General features: G+C 42.2%; 1 protein-coding gene across 2 annotated transcripts in view; it reads left to right on the forward strand.

The window, feature by feature from the left end:
• Nucleotides 1–20,576, forward strand: part of nfatc1 (nuclear factor of activated T cells 1) — a 249,402-nt gene that overhangs the window by 89,030 nt on the left and 139,796 nt on the right. For both annotated transcript variants that reach the window (XM_048530056.2, XM_059645959.1), the window contains exon 8: nt 6,219–6,351. In XM_048530056.2, coding sequence (XP_048386013.1) covers nt 6,219–6,351 — 133 coding nt within the window. The remainder of the gene's footprint in view (nt 1–6,218; nt 6,352–20,576) is intronic.

Below are 20,576 nucleotides of genomic sequence, written 5' to 3' on the forward strand. Positions count from 1 at the left end.
CAGCGCAGGAGAATTACAGATCGTGTACTAAAATGAAAAGAAACTAGCTGAAAATATCTTTGTCTTTGTGACATGAATGAACATAGAACATAGAACATTACAGCACAGTACAGGCCCTTCGACCCTCGATGGTATGACTGGTCGGCACAACAATCTGAAGCCCATCTAACCTACACTATTCCATGTAGGTCCATATGCTGGTCCAATGATGACTTAAATGTACTTCAAGTTGGCGAATCTATTTCCGTTGCAGACAAAGCGTTTCATACCCTTACTACTCTGAGTAAAGAAACTACCTTTGACGTTTGTCCTATAGCTTTCACCCCTCAATTTAAAGCTATGCCCCCTTGTGTTTGCTGTCACCATCCTAGGAAAAAGGCTCTTCCTATCCACCCTATCTAACCCTCTGATTATCTTATATGTCTCAATTAAGTCACCTCTCAACCTTCTTCTCTCTAACGAAAACAACCTCAAGTCCCTCAGCCTTTCTTCATAAGACCATTCCTCCATTACCAGGCAAAATCCTTGTAAATCTCCTCTGCACCCTTTCCAAAGCTTCCACATCCCCGGCTGAGTGGTTAGCACTACAGCCTCACAGCACCAGGGACCCAGGTTCAATTCCAGCTGCGGACAACTGTCTGTGTGGAGTTTGCACATTCTACCCATGTCTGCGTGGGCTTCTTCCGGGTGCTCCGGTTTCCCCCCACAGTCCAAAGATGTGCAGGTTAGGGTGGATTGGCCATGCTAAATTGCCCATAGTGTTCAGGGGTGTGTGGGTTTTAGGGGGATGGGTCTGGATGGGATGCTCCAAGCGGTGGTGTGGACTTGTTGGGCTGAAGGGCCTGTTTCCACACTGTGGGGAATCTAATCTAATCTAATCCTTCCTATAATGCTGTGACCAGAACTGTACACAATACTCCAAGTGCGGCCGCACCAGAGTTTTGTACAGCTGCAGCATAACCTCATGGTTCCGAAACTCTATCGCGCTATTAATAAAAGTTAAAACACTGTATGCCTTCTTAACAACCCTGTCAACCTGGGTGGCAACTTCCAAGGATTTATGTACATGGACACCAAGATCTCTCTGCTCATCTACACTACCAAGAATCTTACCATTAGCCCAGTACTTTGCCTTCTGGTTACTCCTACCAAAGTGCATCACCTCACACTTGTCTGCATTAACTCCATTTGCCACCTCTCAGCCCAGCTCTGCAGCTTATCTATGTCTCTCTGCAACCTACAGCATCCTTCGTCACTATCCACAACTCCACCGACCTTAGTGTCGTCTGCAAATTTACTAACCCATCCTTCTACGCCCTCATCCAGGTCATTTACAAAAATGACAAACAGCAGTGGACCCAACACCAACCCTTACGGTACACCACTAGTAACTGGTCTCCAGGATGAACATTTCCCATCAACTACCACCCTCTGTCTTCTTTCAGCAAGCCAATTTCCAATCCAAACTGCTATTATCTCCCACAATTCCATTCCTCTGCACTTTGTACAATAGCCTATTGTGGGGAACCTTTTCGAACGCCTTGCTGAAATCCATATACACCACATCAACCGGTTTACTCTCATCTACCTGTTTGGTCACCTTCTCAAAGAACTCAATAAGATTTGTGAGGCACGAACTACCCTTCACAAAACCTATTCCTAATCAAATTATTCTTTTCTAGATGATTATAAATCCTATCTCTCATAACCTTTTCCAACACTTTACCAACAACTGAAGTAAGGCTCGCTGGTCTATAATTACCAGGGTTGTCTTTACTCCCCTTTTTGAACAGGGGAACCACATTTGCTATCCTCCAGTCATCTGGCACTATTCCTGTAGACAATGACGAGTTAAAGATCAATGCCAAAGGCTTGGCAATCTCCTCCCTGGCTTCCCAGAGGATCTGAGGATAAATCACATCTGGCCCAGGGGACTTATCTATTTTCTCACACTGCAGGATTTCTAATACCTCTTCCTTGTGAACCTCAATCCCACCTAGTCTAGTAGCCTGTATCTCAGTATTCTCCTTGACATATTCATTTAGTGCTTCCCCTATCTCCTCTGACTCCACACACAACTTCCCATGACTATCCTTGATTGGCCCTAATCTTACTCTCATCATTCTTTTATTCCTTAAATACCTATAGAAAGCCTTAGGGTTTACCCTGATCCTATCCGCCAACAACTTCTCATGTCTCCTCCTGGCTCTTCTGAGCTCTCTCTTTAGGTCTTTCCTGGCTACCTTGTAACCCTTAATCGCCCTAACTGAGCCTTCACATCTCATCCTAACATAAGCCTTCTTCTTCCTCTTGACCAGAGATTCCACTTCCTTCATAAACCATGGCTCCCACGCTCTACAGCTACCTCCCTGCCTGACAGGTACATACTTATCTAGGACACACAGGAGCTTTTCCTTGAATAAGCTCCACATTTCTAATGTGCCTGTCCCCTGCAGTTTCCTTCCCCATCCTAAGCTCCCTAAATCTTGCCTAATCTCATCGCAATTGCCTTTCCCCCAGCTATAACTCTTGCCCAGTGGTATACACTTATCCCTTTCCATCACTAAAGTAAACATAACAGAATTGTGATCGCTATTACCAAAGTGCTCACCTACTTCCAAATCTAACACCTGGCCGGGCTCATTACCCAGTACCAAAGCTAATGTGGCTTAGCCCCTTGTTGACCTGTCTACATACTGTGTCAGGAAGCCCTCCTGCACACACTGGACAAAAACTGACCCATCTACAGTACTCGAACTCTAGTGTTCCCAGTCAATATTTGGAAAGTTGAAGTCCCCCATGACAACTACCCTGTCTCTCTCACTCCTATCAAGAATCATCTTTGTTATCCTTTCCTCTACATATCTGGAACTATTCGGAGGCCTATAGAAAACTCCCAACAGGGTGACCTCTCCTTTCCAGTTTCTAACCTCAGCCCATACTACCTCAGTTGACGAGTCCCCAAACATCCTTTCTGCAACTGTAGTACTGTCCTTGACCAACAATGCCACACCTCCTCCTTTTTTACCATCTTCTCTGTTCTTACTGAAACATCTAAATCCCGGAACCTGCAACAACCATTCCTGTCCCTGCTCTGTCCATGTCTCCGAAATGGCCACAACATCAAAGTCCCAGGTACCAACCCATGCTGCAAGTTCACCCACCTTATTCTGGACGCTCCTGGCGTTGAAGTAGACACACTTCAAACCAACTTCTTGCTCGCTGGTGCCATCTTGCATCCCTGAAACTCTATTTCAGACCTCCCTACTCTCAACCTTTTCTGTAGTCGAACTACAATTTTGGTTCCCATCCCCCTGCTGAATTAGTTTAAACCCACCTGAATAGCCTTAGAGAATTTCCCGCCCAGGATATTGGTACCCCTCTGGTTCAGGTGAAGACCATCTTGCTTGTAGAGGTCCCAGCTACCCCAGAAGGGGCCCCAATTATCCAAGAATCCAAAACCCTCCCTCCTGCACCATCCCTGTAGCCATGTGTTCAACTCCCCTCTCTCCCTATTCCTCGCCTCACTAGCACGTGGCACGGGCAGCAAACCAGAGACAACAACTCTGTTTGTCCTAGATCTAAGCTCGCATCCTAGCTCCCTGAATTTCTGCCTTAAATCTCCATCTCTCTTCCTACCTGTGTCGTTGGTGCCTATATGGACCATGACTTGGGGCTGCTCCACCTCCCCCTTAAGGATCCCAAAAACACGATCAGAGACATCACGAACCCTGGCACCTGAGAGGCAACACACCAACCGTGAGTCTGTCTCATCCCCACAGAACCTCCTGTGTGTCCCCCTAACTATGGAATCCCCAATGATTACTGCTCTGCTCCTCTTCCCCCTTCCCTTCTGAGCAGCAGGGACAGACTCTGTGCCAGAGACCCGTGCCCCACTGCTTTCCCCTGGTAAGTCGTTCCCCCACAACAGTATCCAAAACGGTATACTTATTGTTGAGGGGAATGGCCACAGGGGATCCCTGCACTGCCTGCCGGTTCCCTTTCCGGCCCCTGACTGTAACCCATCTGCCTTATTCTTGTACTTGATGAATGACTACCTCCCTGTAACTCCTCTCAATAACCCCCTCTGCCTCCCGAATGATCTGAAGTTCATCCAGCTCCAGCTCCAGTTCCCTAACGCGGTTTTCGAGGAGCTGGAGTTGGGTGCACTTCTTGCAGATGTAGTCAGCAGGGATACTAGTGGTGACCCTTTCCTCCCACATTCTGCAGGAGGAACATTCAACTGCCCTGACCTCCATTCCCATTATTCTATAGTCCCAAAGAGACTGTTGAAAAATAAAGAATAAAAAATAAACTTGTTACCTTACCAATCTGGCGCACAGAACCTTTTTTTTGGTTAGAGGAGGAGGATGGGTGGTAGACACTAACCGAGTAGTGTTTCGGCTAACGCAACCACACAAATATATTACCTCACTTACTCAGCAGTCCCGTGTCTGCTCCTGCTCAGCGTACGTTCTACCTATTCACCAGGTAAGTTTTTAAAACAGTGACTCACCTTCCTGGCAGCTACCTGGTCGACGCTCCCGCTCCTCCTGCTGCTGAAACAAAAATGGACGGCACAGGTTGGTTTTGAAATCTTAAAATGTTAAGGAGACATTGTTTCATTATTTCAGATATCTACAAGACATACTAAATGCTAAAAATGCTAGTTGCTACATCATTAAATGGCTGTTAACTACATCAACAAGGGAGATAAAAAAAAACTGCCCTTTTTCTTGCTGCTTACAAGTAGATGTTTCCAAAACAATTAGTGTGCAAGGGACCAATGTTAAACTGCCCAACTCAACCAGTATTAGTTATTAAGAAGCCACCAATAATTAGCTTCCAACAGTGTGGAAACTCTGTCTGAATCTTGCTTGGAGCTACCTTGACTTTAAATGGATGGTGAGCAATATACTGGCTAATTAAATGTGTTTAATACTATAGAGTACATAATATCTAATACTTAATTAGCGATGGAAAATTTATATTTATCAATAACCAGCAAATTCTAATGATTTGGGCCGGCACGGTGGCTCAGTGGCACTGCTGCTTCACAGCACCGGGGGCATGGGTTTGATTCCGCCTCAGACGACTCTGTGTGGTGTTTGCACATTTTCCCTGTGTCTGTCTGGGTTTCCTCCTGGTGCTCCGATTTCGTCCCACAGTCTAAAGATGTCCAGGTTAGGTGGATTGGCCATGTTAAATAGCCTCGTAGTGTCCAGGAATCTGCAGGCTAGCTGAGTTAGCCCTGATAAATGCAGAGTTACAGCGATAGAGTGGGGGCTGAGTTTGGGTGGGATGCTCTTTGGAGAGTCAGTGCAACACAGAGCCCAGCATGGAGTAGAGCAAGCCCAGCAGGGGGGAGAATGAGCCCTTGGGGAGCTTGTGATCGCAGTGACTGTGCGCCCAGTGGTGAGACATGGCACCAGAACATGGCAACTTTGTTAGTGTGCCCACAAGTGCAGGACTCAAGGCCATGATGGTGGCAGCAGCTTTCAAGATAATGGCAAGAGCAGGGCAGCCTTTGTGTTTGGCAGAGAGGGCAATATCTGCAGTCAGCTTTGGAATCAGGATGTTGTGTTTCAGCTGCAGCAGCGTGGTAGGCCCATCTTAGCTGATCAGTGGCTGCTTCAACAGTGGTGTGGTAGGGCCTGTGTGGTCCCCTGGAATGCAGTAGCAGTGATGTGGCCCTGGAGCAGGACTCCTGGAATGAACTGTGATGCGGGGGCATTGATGGGCCCAGCGCCCATTGTAGACACTCCCTTGCCCCCTCTGAAGTTGAGCAGAGCACAACAAGAGATTAAGAACTTTTTTAGTTATATTCTAGTTATACCTTTATATCTTCTGTAACTTAAAATGGCACCAGAGTGTGGTGACATATAATACTTTTCATTATTTATTTGTTAAATGCAGGTAACAATAAATCATTTAATTCAATTCAATTCAAATTTTTTTTGAAAACAAACAAATTGTTTGTTCTTTTTCTTGACCAGGATTGGAATTCTCAGTCTTTTTTCACTAATCCAGTGACTTTTGGTAAATGTGCATGAATGGGCAGTAGATGAATCGAGGCTGCGATACTGTAACTCAAAATGTAGGGTTATAGTTCTTCACAATCACTTTTCTATTCATTTGATTGAAAGATGCGGAAACACTTTTTTATTTGTGCTTGAATTTGCACCATGTCCGCCCATGTTATTTCTTCTCTATTGCAGAGTTCGCTCATAGTTGAAATCCCACCCTATCGCAATCAACGCATTACGAGCCCTGTTCAAGTTTATTTCTATGTATGCAATGGGAAACGGAAGAGGAGCCAAAGCCAGCGTTTCTCGTATCTACCTGCTAATGGTAACTACGCATGTTAAAATGATTAACAGCCAAAATTACATGGTTCAAAGCTGACAATCAATTGCTCAAACCGAGTGTTTCATCATTTGGCAGAATTAGCTCATTTGTGATTCTTTGCACATAAAGCTAAAATATTTAGAAAGTATTTAACAGTTAAAGTCTTGAGGACATTATGCTACTTTTTGAAACTGCAAGCTGAGAATTTGCATCAATATCATATGTTGTAAAATAAAAGGCTGATAAGTTTTTTAGTGAGCAGGAATGTTTATGCAACAATATACTACTGAATAGAGGTGGTCAGAGATTTGAGTTTAACTGGCAGTTCACTAATTAATGCTATGTTCACATTCTTAGCTATGCTGTCACAAAGTGATAGAATTAGGGTTTGAATTTTTTTTGCAGGGAACTTAAAAACAATTATGCACCTTACATTCTTGAAAATGAGTTAAAGAACACAACTGGTCAATATTGAAGTAATGCAATACAAAACAAACAATCTTTGTTAAAGTGTTACAATGTAAGTACAACTTCATGAGCATAGCATGGTATGATGTACTTCACAAATTTAGAACCATAATATACATGAAAGAATTTGTGACTTGGATAAGTCTGAAGCAAGTTAAAAATAATCTTCAGTTCATTTGATATCTCTTTAAATAAAAAAATTTCTATATTATGGAAGTTGATTTTGCAACTGGTGTGATGTATACAACCATGTGATAGAGGATTTGTGGTTGGTGCAGTGTACTTGATATAGTCCCGCCATTACTTGTGGTTTTTGTGATACTTCCCGTAAAGCAGCACTGGTCATGGGACTGTGAGCTCTCTCTCTCTCTCTCTCTCTCTCTCTCTCGCTCTCCCCTCCCGCCTCTCTCTCTCCCTCTCTCTCTCATATATATATATAAAAATAAAGAATATATATGTGTGTGTATATATATGCTGGAACAGCTTTGAGACTGCTGACCTATTACAGCATGAGCAGTCGATCCTCTTAACTAATTTGGAAATGATTGCTGTTTGGATGATGCAATATTGGTTTTGGTTTCAAGACCAAACTCTGTATAAACTTCTTTCAGCATTGTACATTTGTTACTTTTTGGAGTCTCATCATCAGTTTGATTCTACTCTGTTAATCAAAAAGCAATAACAGTAACCTTATACAAGAACACAGCCTATTAAATTAGAAAAAATGACCGTTGACCTTTCAAGATCATGCTCTGGAATGTAAATACTTAGTTATGTTTATCAAGCAGCAACCACTGTCAGTTTGGCAGAGTGAGAGTGAGAGTGCTGTTTATATATTGCTACTGATATGCACAGACTTTGTTGCCTGTTGATTGAAATATAAATATTTACAGGGAGTATGTGGAACCTCTTCCTTTAAACACTTCAATTAATTGCATAGAAGTTTTAAAAATTATTCAGGAGATCCAAAGAGCCCTTGAACACTTTACAAACTTGGTTTGATGCTGTGTTCAATTTCCACTCCATTGGTATCCAACCCAAATTTTATTTTATTCTTTCATGGGACATACATTGCTAGCAAGATCAGCATTTTTTGATCTTCCTTAATTGCGTTTAAGATGTGTTGTTGACCTGTCTTCTTAAATCACAGGGGTCCATTAGTTGACCCACAATGCTCTTAGTATGGAGTTCCAGGATTTTGTCTGAGTAACACCAAAGGAACGGTGATATGTTTCCATGCCAGGATGGTGTGTGGCTTGGAGGGAAACTTGTAGGCATGTTTGATGTAAAAGGCAGTCACTGCTGCCTCATTCTTGAGCTCAGTTCTTTTGTTCATGAATGGACCAAGATGTAATGAAGTTGGTCATTGACTTGAAGACCAACTTATCTCCTTCTGCGTACTTGACGTGGCATATTAGATACGAGTTACAGTGCTGAAACAGACCATTTAGTCCACTTGTGTTGTGCTGTGATATTTAGGCTTCATGTAATGCACCTCCTACTCCATCTCACCTGATCAGTGTGGCATTCTATTCATTTACCTTCATGGAATTTTCTTGTGTCCACCTAAATCTACTATTAGCCTAAACCACTTAATGTGGTTACATATGCTATATGTTAACCACTTTCTGGTGATTTACAATGAAGTTTTTCCTGAATTCTCTGTTGGATGTATTAGTGAACATCACGGTGCTACTAGCTTTGGGCACTGTCATAAGTGGAACCATTTTCTCTTTAACTTTCCTATTGAATCCCTTCATAATTTTAAAGAATTTTATCACTCAGCTTTTTTTGACTCTAGATGCCTGGCACATTCAGTCTTCCCTGACGGTTACAGTCTCTTAATTACACCCTTACAATTCTGATATCATCTCTAAATTTGATCCCTGAGTCTATTTTTTTGCAGCATTTTTAGCACATATCCTCCAGCACATTGGTAGTTTACATGGATTAAATCACACTGCAATAGTGCTAAAGTTTCAGTCTAAATGTCCTCACTTAAAAAGAGGTGGAGCCCCTAGCCTAGATTTTCAGCATGACTGAAACACTGGCAGAAGGGGAAGGAAGTTATACTTTCATCTACCAGATTCGTGGAGTCCAGAGTATTTTGAATAGTTTCAGCTGACTCTTGTGTTTTACTTGGTTAAAGTGCCTGGGGGAAGAGGTAAACGGAATGGCTTTAGCAGGTGGCCTGAGTGTGCTGCCTGTCAACTTTTGTTTTGAAGGGAATGATTGATTGCATGGCCTTTCTGTTCCTTTTTAAAATGTAAAAACATGTTTCACTCATTCTGTATAGCAGTCCGGGGTGACAGCAAGTTGTTCTGATGGCAATGTTGGAAAGGTACTTAGAATGACATTATTTCAATTTGCTTGTCCTAACAGTCACCCCATTGACATGCAGACATACCTGGATATTAACTTGGGTTGACTGGAAATGATCAATGATTTCAACTAGAAATTGGGGTGTCCCTAGTGGGAAGTAAACCTGCACGGCTATGGCAATAAAGTAGAGGAATGGATTTAGTCAAACTTTCCTGCAGATTATTGCAGAGAGGGATCTAGCATGTTGTGTTGACTCTGTAATTCTGTGCATAAGCCTTTGACACAAAGCTGTAGCCTGGAAGCATACACGAGGGAGAGAGGGCTCAGAAAGGCTGGGCCTTTCATATATTTGGTTTATTGGTAGACCTGGGACTTTTGTCCAAAGAATTCAAATACTTTCTACTTATCCCCACGTGTTGCTGAAGTCAACCTTGCCCTGGTATAGACTTACTTGATAAAATCGTAGAATTGTGCATCATTGAAGGCTCTGGGTATCTTTGCACATACGTTTGGCTTTTGGTGTGCTCCTTTTGTGGGCTGTGTTGGTGGGTATTGTTTCTGACCTGCCAACTTTGTGATAGCCAGGTGATGGGTGAAGGTGGATTTTAAAATGTTACACGTCTAAAGTCGGCCCCTAACCTTTGACTAAAAATTTAGCCTTAGAAATTCGACTTTTACACGAGTATGTACGGTAGCTGTTACCACTTCAGCATCGCTGTTGCTAGTTCCAAAAATGAGAAAACGTCCACCCAGACACCTTGGAATGGGCACAGCTTCAGAGTGAACAAAATATATGTTCAATTTTCCATTGGGTCAGCACTGGAAAAAATGTTTTAAAAGTTACTCATCGCTTGGCCAGTGAGACACCTTTCTGGTGGAACAAAAATTGTAAACTTCTTAATTAACTTTTCAATCGCCAGAAGAAGTGTTATTTGAACCTAAATAGGAGGATATGAATTTTAAAATGAAACACATTAATTGATCTATAGGGTTTGGTAGCAACAAAGGCCATTCTGCCTCTGCCAACTCTGCAACAACCACCCAGATGAATTCTACAGCCACAATGTCTCGCGGGCCTGCGTACCCTCTGCTGCAAATATTTATCCAGATTTTATTCATTTAAAAATCTCTGCTTCTGTGGTTGACGATTTAATGGTCCAACAGCTCCAATCAAAAGATCATAAATATGTTCTCCTATATCCTTTCCTCAATATTGTAGTGACTATTTTAAATTGCATTGGAACCCACAACCTGAGGAAATAGCCTTTCCCTAATTACTTGAACAATACTATTCATAACTTTATGAACCTCTATAAACAGATTGGTCTTCTCTGCTGTAGTGGAAATAGATCAAATGTCTTTTAAATCATTGGTTGGACCCTATTTGCAGTATCGTGTCTGATCCTGGGCCACATGCTTAAGGAAAGATATTAAATCCTTATAGAGGGATTTACAGAATTATAGAGAGGAGATGTCTCTTTTTTTTTATTTACTCATGGGATGTGGGAGTCACTGGCTGGTCCAGCATGTTTCACCCATCTCTAATTGCCCTGGAAGAAGTGGTGATGAGCTGCCTTCTTGCTGTGTGAAGAAACCAGAGATGCTATAATCCTTTTTCCAAGGGAGAAGTAGGTTGAAGATTTCATAAAGGTGTTCAAATGGAGCAGTTCTCTGGGAGTAAATAGGGGGAACCTGTTCATAGGAGGATCAGTAAACAGAAAAGACACCTTTAAGGTAAGTTTATTTTTAACATTACAAGTTTGATGATTTAGAATGGATTGGCAGAAAGAATAATGGAAGCAGATTCAGAAGTAACTTTCAGAAGGAAGAAACTATCTAATTTGAAAGAGAAAACTTTGGGCAAAGAACAGAGGAATGTGATTGTATCAGTGATAATGGGAACTGCAGATGCTGGAAAATCCAAGATAATAAAATGTGAGGCTGGATGAACCCTGAGATGCTGCTTGGCCTGCTGTGTTCATCCAGCCTCACATTTTATTATCAGAGAAATGTGATTGATTGGAATACTGTTTTGAAGAGCTGGCTTAATAGCCTCCTACGTATCAGTTTGCAATCTCAAATCTCTCCTTATAACTAAAGTTTCCTAATCCTAGCATCACCTGATGAATCTGTTATCTGCTGTGAGTGGGGGAATGGGGAAAAAACTGCACAAAGTACCCTAACCCATGACCTAACCACTGGACTGTGTCTAGTGAATAGAATTTGTCTTGAGAACTAAAAAAATGGTGGCAGATCTGCCCTGTTTATTGTGGTGCAGTATCACCCCTTTCCACCAGATTGTGTGGACGTGTGAGTGAGTGTACGAGTGTATAAAACATCCCTGAATACATTTCCTATTGCACATTAGCATCACACTTTGACCCAGAATGATGCAGTGACAAATTAAAAATCATTGTGGTTGTTTATACTATTTCCCTGTGGCTTTCACCAAGCTGAAGTCAGAGAATCCCTGCGCATCTGTTCCTCACTCCTGCTCCACCACCAACCCCATCCCTGTCTGACAGTTATTGGCAATTGGCATTTTTTTTAGAACAATCAACTAAAAAGTGACAGTTTGGTGAGACAATTAGAAGCTGTTTGCTTCAAAGTTTAAGTCATTCTCTTTTGGATGTGAGTTTGCTCACTGAGCTAGAAGGTTAGTTTTCACACGTTTCGTCACCATTCTAGGTAACATCATCAGTGAGCCTCCGACGAAGCGCTGGTGTAATGTCCCGCTTTCTATTTATATGTTTAGGTTTCCTTGGGTTGGTGATGTCATTTCCTGTTCTTTTTCTCAGAGGATGGTAGATTGATTTGGAGCCAATGTGTTTGTTGATGGAGTTCCGGTTGGAATGCCATGCTTCTAGGAATTCTCGTGCATGTCTCTGTTTGGCTTGTCCTAGGATGGATATGTTGCCCCAATCAAAGTGGTGTCCTTCCTTATCTGTATGTAAGGATATGAGTGATAGTGGGTCATGTCGTTTTGTGGCTAGTTGATGTTCATGTATCCTGGTGGCTAGCTTTCTGCCTGTTTGTCCAATGTAGTGTTTGTCACAGTTCTTGCAAGGTATTTTGTAGATGACGTTTGTTTTATTTGTTGTCTGTATAGGGTCTTTTAAGTTCATTAGCTGCTGTTTTAGTGTGTTGGTGGCTTTGTTGGCTACCCTGATGCCAAGAGGTCCGAGTAGTCTGGCAGTCATTTCGGAAATGTCTTTGATATAGGGGAGAGTGGTTATGGTTTCTGGGCCCGTTTTGTCTGTTTGTTTGGGTTTGTTGCTGAGAAATCGGCGGACTGTGTTCGTTGGGTACCCATTCTTTTTGAATACGCTGTATAGGTGATTTTCTTGTGCTGTTCGTAGTTCCTCTGTGCTGCAGTGTGTGGTGGCTCGTTGGAATAATGTTCTAATGCAGCTTCGTTTGTGGGTGTTGGGATGGTTGCTCCTGTAGTTCAGTATTTGGTCCGTATGTGTTGTTTTCCTGTAGGCACTGGTTTGAAGTTCCCCATTGGCTGTTCGTTCTACTGTGACATCTAGGAATGGCAGTTTGTTGTTGTTTTCCTCCTCTTTTGTGAATGTTATGCCAGTAAAGGGTATTATTGATGGTGTTGAAGGTTTCCTCTGATTTGTTTTGTTTAGTGATGACAAAGGTGTCATCCATGTAGTGGACCCAAAGTTTGGGTTGGATGATTGGCAGAGCTGTTTGTTCGAGTCTCTGCATGACTGCCTCTGCTAAGAACTCTGATATCGGAGATCCCATGGGTGTACCGTTGGTTTGTCTGTAGGTTTTGTTATTGAAAGTGAAGTGGGTGGTAAGGCATAGGTCCACTAGCTTGATGATGTTGTCCTTGCTGATGAGGTTGGTGGTGTCTGGTGTATGTGTCTTCGGTTCATCTAATAGTGTAGTCAGTGTTTCTTTGGCCAGGTTGATGTTGATGGATGTGAACAGGGCTGTTACGTCAAAGGAGACCATTATTTCATCCTCTTCTATCTTGGTGTCTTTGTTGTTCAGGAATTCTTGGGTGGAGCGAATGGAGTGGTGGGAGTCTTCTACTAGGTGTTTTAGTCTTTGGTGTAGTTCCTTGGCTAATCTGTAGGTTGGTGTTCCAGATAGCGACACTATGGGTCTGAGGGGTCTCCTGGTTTGTGAATTTTTGGTAGTCCGTAGAAGCGTGGTGTGTTGGATCCATCTGGTTTCATTTTTTGGAAGTCTCTCTTGTTTAATTCTCCAGATTTTTGAAGTTTTTTGAGTAAGACCCTATACAGACAACAAGCAAACGAACGTCATCTACAAAATACCTTGCAAGAACTGTGACAAACACTACATTGGACAAACAGGCAGAAAGCTAGCCGCCAGGATACCTGAACATCAACTAGCCACAAAACGACATGACCCACTATCACTCGTATCCTTACATACAGATGAGGAAGGACGCCACTTTGGTTGGGACAACATATCCACCCTAGACAAGCCAAACAGAGACACGCACGAGAATTCCTAGAAGCATGGCATTCCAACTGGAACTCCATCAACAAACACATTGATTTGGAACCAATCTACCATCCTCTGAGAAAAAGAACAGGAAATGACATCACCAACCCAAGGAAACCTAAACATATAAATAGAAAGCGGGACATAACACCAGCACTTCGTCGGAGGCTCACTGATGATGTTACCTAGAATGGTGATGAAACGTCTGAAAACTAACATTCCAGCTCAGCGAGCAAACTCACATCCAGAACCTTAACCTGAGCTACAAATCTTCTCAAAACTCAATCTCTTTTTGCAAACAAAGCAATTGGAAATAGGAAAGAACCGCTCTGGACAGAATCTTACAAGAATCTGAACGATGTAATCTATGGTGAGACAGTTGGCAGAATCAGATGAGAACTCCAGTGAGGCCCATCTCAGCATCAGGAGATCTTGCTCTATCTTATATGCTTTTGGCAAGTGATGCGATAAATTTCTTGCTAGGCAACAGTGAGTTGCCAATTAAGAATGATTATATCTTGTTAAATATCTTATTGACAGCCCAACACACCCCATTAACATTTAGTGTTCTATCTTATGAAACTTGCTGAACAAGCTAGACCTCAAGAAAACCCAGCATGCCAATCAGAGCAGTTACCTGTCAAATCTAGCACAGCCAGAAACATGATGCTCTTTGCAGAACACCTCCGCTTGGTTCGCAATAAACAACTGCACCTCCCAGTCGCGAACGATTTTAACTCCCGTTCCCATTCTTTAGTTGACATGTCCATCATGGGCCTCCTGTAGTGCTACAATGATGCCTCCCAAAGGTTGCAGGAACAGCAACTCATATTCCGCTTGGGAACCCTGCAGCCCAAAGGTACCAATGTGGACTTCACCAGCTTCAAAATCTCCCCTTCCCCCACTGCATCCCAAAACCAGCCCAGTTCGTCCCCTCCCCCCACTGCATCACACAACCAACCCAGCTCATCCCCTCCCCCCACTGCATCCCAAAACCAGTCCAGCCTGTCTCTGCCTCCCTAACCTGTTCTTCCTCTCACCCATTCCTTCCTCCCACCTCAAGTCGCACCTCTATTTCCTTCCTGCTAACCTCATCCCATCTCCTTGACCTGTCCGTCTTCCCTGGACTGACCTATCCCCTCCCTACCTCCCCACCTATACTCTCTCCACCTATCTTCTTTTCTCTCCATCTTCTGTCTGCCTCCCTCTCACTCCCGATTTATTCCAGAACCCTCTCCCCATCCCCCTCCCTGATGAAGGGTCTCGGCCCGAAACGTCAGTTTTTGTGCTCCTGAGATGCTGCTGGGCCTGCTGTGTTCATCCAGCTTCACACTTTATTATCTTGGCTCATATTACATCTGTCTTGCCCTGCTGCTCAATGCAGAATAAGGGAAGGAAACCTGTCGTGATTGTCAGTGAGCCTCAGTCAAGTCAAAGTGGATAGCATTTGCTCAAGATGTCCTGTTTCAGGAAGTCAGGGGGTGGCATTCAATACCAGTCCAGGGTCATGGAGACAATCAGCTGCTTGGTATGGTCAGAGTCAGGGCACTGTCCACATAAAGGATGAGGAACTGAATGTCAGGCAGCTCACAGCTCTTCTTGAGTGTTGCTGCCCCTTAGGGCCCTGTTTCCCACCTTGCATGATGGAGGAGCAGATATTAAGGGAGATTAAAGTCATACATCACCAAAAAGGTCCTTGGCTCATTACATCCACAAATAACCACCTAACTATTCTAATCCCAATTTCTAACACTTGGCCTGTAGCCTTATACACTTTGGCGTCACAAGTGCACATCTAAATAATTTTTAATGTTATGGGTGATTCTGGTGAGTTCCACATTCCCACCATCCTGTGATGAAAGAAGTTTTTCCACACATCCTCTCTATACCTGCTGTCCTCTACCTTAAATCTGTGCCCCTGGTCATTGATCCCTCCATCAAAGGGAAATGTTCCTTTCCATCTAACCTATCCATGCCCCTCATAATTTTATACATCACATTCATATTTCCCCTCAGCCTCTCCTACACCAAGGAAAACAACCCCAGACTAGCCATTCACTCTTCTTGACTAAAACTGTCCAGCCTAGACAACATCCTTCTAAATGTCCTCTGCATCCTCTCCATACCCCTCCTATAGTATGGATTCCAGACATGCACACAATACTGTAGCTGTGGACCAATGATCATTTTATATAAAATCTGGCAAAACTTTAGAAGCAGGGCCAGAACTATCCTGCACTTGGAAAGGTAAGGATTAATCTACAACAGTCAGCATATTTTTGTTAAGGGGAGATCATGTCTGAACAATTTGTCACTGCTTCTAAACTCTGTGCCTTGGCTAATAAAGGCAAGTATCCCATATACATTCTTAACCACTTCATGCACCTGTCCCACTATCTTAAGGGACTGGTGGACATGCACACCAAGGTTCCTCTGATCCTCGATGCTTCCTAGGGTCCTACTCTTCATCATATATTCCATTGCCTTGTTTGTCCTGCTTAAGTGCATCACCACATTCTTATCCAGATTGAATTCCATTTTCCACTTATCAGCCGTCTAACCAGCCCATCTATGTGCTCCTGTAATCTAAGGCTATCCTCCTCACTATTTACCACCCGACCAATTTTTGTATCATCTGAGAGCCCACTGATCGATTCTACATTTACGTCTAAAGCATTTATATACAATCACAAACAGCAAGAGTCCCAACTCTGAGCCTTGTGGAACCCCATTGGACACTGACATCTGGTCACAAAAGCACCCCTCTACCAGCACCGTCTGGATGCCATCTCCTACCAGTCAGCTATATCTGGATCCAATTTGCTAAATAGGCTTTTACCTTTATGAATCTACAATACAGCACCTTGCCAACAGCTTTGCTAAAGCCCAAGTAGATCACATTGAATGCATTGCCTTCATCAACACACCTGGTCACCTTGTTGAAAAATTCAGCCAAGTTGTTCAGACATGATCTCCCCTTAACAAAATTATGCTGACTGTTGTAGATTAATCCTTACCTTTCCAAGTGCAGGATAGTTCTGGCCCTCAGAATTGCTTTCAATATGCTGTCGTGACAACTGTGGTTAGACTGACTGACCTGTCTGCAGTTTGCTAGTATAGACCTTCCTCCCTTCTTGAATACCACATTGGCATCTCTCTTATGGCCAGAGAGGAATTGGCAGTAATGTTCAATGTCCATGCTATTTCCTCCCTTGCCTCACTGAATAGCCTGGGATACATTTTCTCCGGCCCTGGAAATTTATCTGCTTTTAAGGTGACCAGATTTAAAGTGGTTATGTCAGCTGTTTGGCCCACATAGGGGACGTGTCCTGAGGACTGAATAGACAGCATAGAAACATAGACTATACAGGATAAGCATAGTAGATTTCCTTCCCTAAAGGTCATTTGTGAGCTCGATGGGTTTTTGTAACAAAAATGATAGTTGCCACAGTCAACGTTAATGATTAGTTTTCAATTCTGGATTTATTAATTGAGATTAAATTCCATGAACTGCTGTGGTGTGACTTGGACCTAGCTTCCCAAAACATTCGCTTGGCATCTGAACGATTAGTCCTGTGAAATTAGCAGTGCAATTCCTTTGCATTTTCTTATTAGCTTGTGTCTACAAATGATTCAGGGCAACCTTCATCTCCTAGGAAATCCCCAATAATACCTCAGCAGAGAGCTAGCATGTGAAGCTACTGTCTTTTTTTTGTTCCTTTTGACCGCAATTCCACATCCCTCCCAGGCTTGGGTCAGGAAAATTAATGTATTATTTATGATGGTAGATGTAATGATTGTAACAAAATCAGCCAGGTGGCCCTCCATAGAACATGAGTTCTCTGATTGGGGCTGCTCATCTGGTCTAGTCAGGGAGCCCTGGCTGTGATGCAGGGGTAGTGGTCCTGCCCCTGGACTAGAGGGGTCTGGGTTCAAGTCCCACCTGCTCCAGAAGTATGTAATAACGTATCTGAATAGGTTGATTAAAAAATATTTTACATTAAAATATACTAGGAGTGTCAGACATCCTGTTCATTCCAAGAGCTGGCTCTGAGGGAGTTGTATCAGTGTTGAGGACTCTCCACGTATAAGTAAAGGGTGACTTGGTGATGGGATACCGGTCTCCATGGTGTTATTTCAGTAGTGGTTTGGGAAAGTTGTCAGATGAAGGGCCATTCCCAAGTCCCATAAAGCAGTTTATTGGCCACTGAGAGATATACCTTAAGCATGCTGTTTCATTGTGCCTTTTTTGAAAATTCATCCTTCCTTACTTTTGATTTTGAACATTCCCAAGACTTCCTGTTAGGATATGGAACTTAGTATGTTCTTGTCTATGACAACAGGACATCCAGAAAACATTGAATTTTATTTAGAAAGATTCACTTAGTGAAAATAGTATTTAAGTGCAATGATTACTAGACTGTATCTATGTTATGCAGCACTAATTTGTATTCAACTTACAATGTGGCCATGACTGCACTTAGCTAAGAAAAATGAAAGAAAAATAGAATGTGCTGGAGAAACACAGCAGGGCTGGCAGTATCTGAAGAGAGAAAAACAGCGTTAATATTTTGAGTCTGGTGACCCCCTTGCCAGAATTGCTCAGTTACAGATGGTGCCAGATCTGCATTTCTCCAGCACTGTTTGTTTCAGCTTTCCAACATCCACAGTTCTTTGTGTTTATTTTACCTAAGAACGTATGGTAGGAAAAAGATCTTATTTTCATTTCTGTCAAATAATGATTGTCACCTACTGGTGGCAATTTTGGAAACATTCATGCATTATACAATCCTAAGCTTTTGGGAAAGGTAGAGTTTTACAGGAGTCTCGATTTCAGGATTCTTGCCTTACTTAACCAAGTACGTTCTGCTTGGACATCAGACAAGTGCCTATTTCCCAAGATGTTTTCTCTGAGATCATGCATAATTTTGTCCTGAGGTGTCCCAAATTGACAACTGAATAAAAACTTGTAAACAATTCCATGGAGGATGATTTGACGGAGAAAGAAAATCAAGCGTTCTTGGTGAGATCAAGCCTTGAAAATTGACCTCTTTGACTCAAAAAATTACATAACCCACACTTCAAAGAGTGGAGTTTTCAGTTTTTGATTAGAAAACAGCACCTTTGAACAGGGGATGGATGAAAATAAATTAGCTAAATCATAAATAGAAGACCTTAGGCAATTTAAGTAAATGTATTTATGACAGCATATTTGGGATTTTTGTGTGCTCAAACTCTGTGGTAGATGTCATCTTTGTCTTCAGTCTGTTAGCTGCACTTTATTTCCTTGCTGATAAAATTGATGTTGTAGATGAAGTCTCATCCTAGTTGAATCACTTGAAATTTAAAAAGAAATGAGTGAATTTGTCATGTGATCTGCTTTATTGACTCAGTGCTGTTATATTTGTGTTAGTAGCCAGAGTTAGTTTAAAGCCACACAGAGGTTTTCTTTCTTTTATGACACATCCATTGTCAATAACGAGAACTTAACTTTGTTCAGAAAATGTATAAATGTTCCCGTTCCCACAGAACAAGGTATTATAATAGAATAAGCTGTTTTAAATCGTGAATTGAATTAAAACAAATGGCTCTTTGTAATTGATTCCAAATTTTAAAAATAGTAAAATACCGGCATGAATCACAGGAAACCAGAATTTCCTCATGATTGCAAAGAATTTGCAGCTTTCTTAAGACAGTGTTTGGATTTCGACATAGGGTCTCTTATAATGCTGAGAACACCACAGTTAGCTAAAATGATAAAATTTGCACCATTTGAGTGGCTGAATGTATAATTGTTCTATTATTATAATTACAAATGAATTAGAAGTTTGTGATGTTACCCACCAATGGTTTGTGATGATGGGGCTGTGGTGGTGAGTGTGTAATAAAACAATGGCATTTTTGAAGCTTTAATTAATCTGCTGTATTCCTGGTGTTGCCACTGTTTCAAAACAGTGGAGTAAGGATTCCAGACAGACAGTACCCTGTTTACAGGCTGACTGTACCTCTGAAGCTGGGATATTTCTGCTCATGCAGTGCTATAAACAAGTACAGAGACCCCCCTCTACATGATTAAAGCCTAAAAGGGGTAACAAAACAAAATATTGTCAATGTTGAAATTAGCTCCAAGAGTTTTTAAAAGTGACTGCATACCCAAAGATTGAGGGATCAAACTCCTAAGGCTCTGGTCTAGATTGACATGGGGATTGCATTTCTTGTAGTGTCAATGAGTGCAGTCAGCCCCTTCATCCCACTGTTTTTCTTGGGCTGCATCAGGCCATAACCCCAGGTTGACTACATAACTCTAATCTCTTCACAAGATATGCAAAAGTCATATGGATTTCGATATTATGTCAGATCAGCATTTGAAATAAGATTATTTCCTGATTTTTTTATTTGATTGGATAGAATTTTGTGGTCAGCAGTAAAGCAACAATATTTACCACTGACCTTGAAGAACCCTGCCCACGAAGACCTTGTGATCTCTCTAGCGTGGATTTTATTTTTTCTTGTGACTGTTTAAACTGTTAATGAGACCTCCAGGTATCAGCATCATAAGAAGTGCAAACAGTATAAGCAGGCAATCACATCGAAGTATTGTGATGGACCAAAAATGAGTAAATTACTTTAAATAAAATTTTAAAATTATATGGACCAGGGGTTTTTGTCTTTCATGTTTGAACTGTGAACTGAAAAAAAGGAAGATAGTGTTTTATCTAAAGAGACTGTGTGCAGATGGATGACTGAAGTTTTAAAAGTCATGTTTCCTGGTTTTGAATTGTATATAATGTTGCATGTTCCTGGAATAGAGAGAACAGAAATGAATTGATAGGTGCTGAACTAAGGCAACAATGCTCAACAACAGTGTTCTGATCGGCTCCTGATTAAGTGGCCACTGGTGGTTTGTGTATGGGGCTGATGCAGCAGAGGACCATCCAGTTTGCAAGGAG

Source organism: Stegostoma tigrinum, chromosome 5, assembly GCF_030684315.1.
Source record: "Stegostoma tigrinum isolate sSteTig4 chromosome 5, sSteTig4.hap1, whole genome shotgun sequence".
In the NCBI taxonomy this organism is placed as follows: Eukaryota; Metazoa; Chordata; class Chondrichthyes; order Orectolobiformes; family Stegostomatidae; genus Stegostoma; species Stegostoma tigrinum.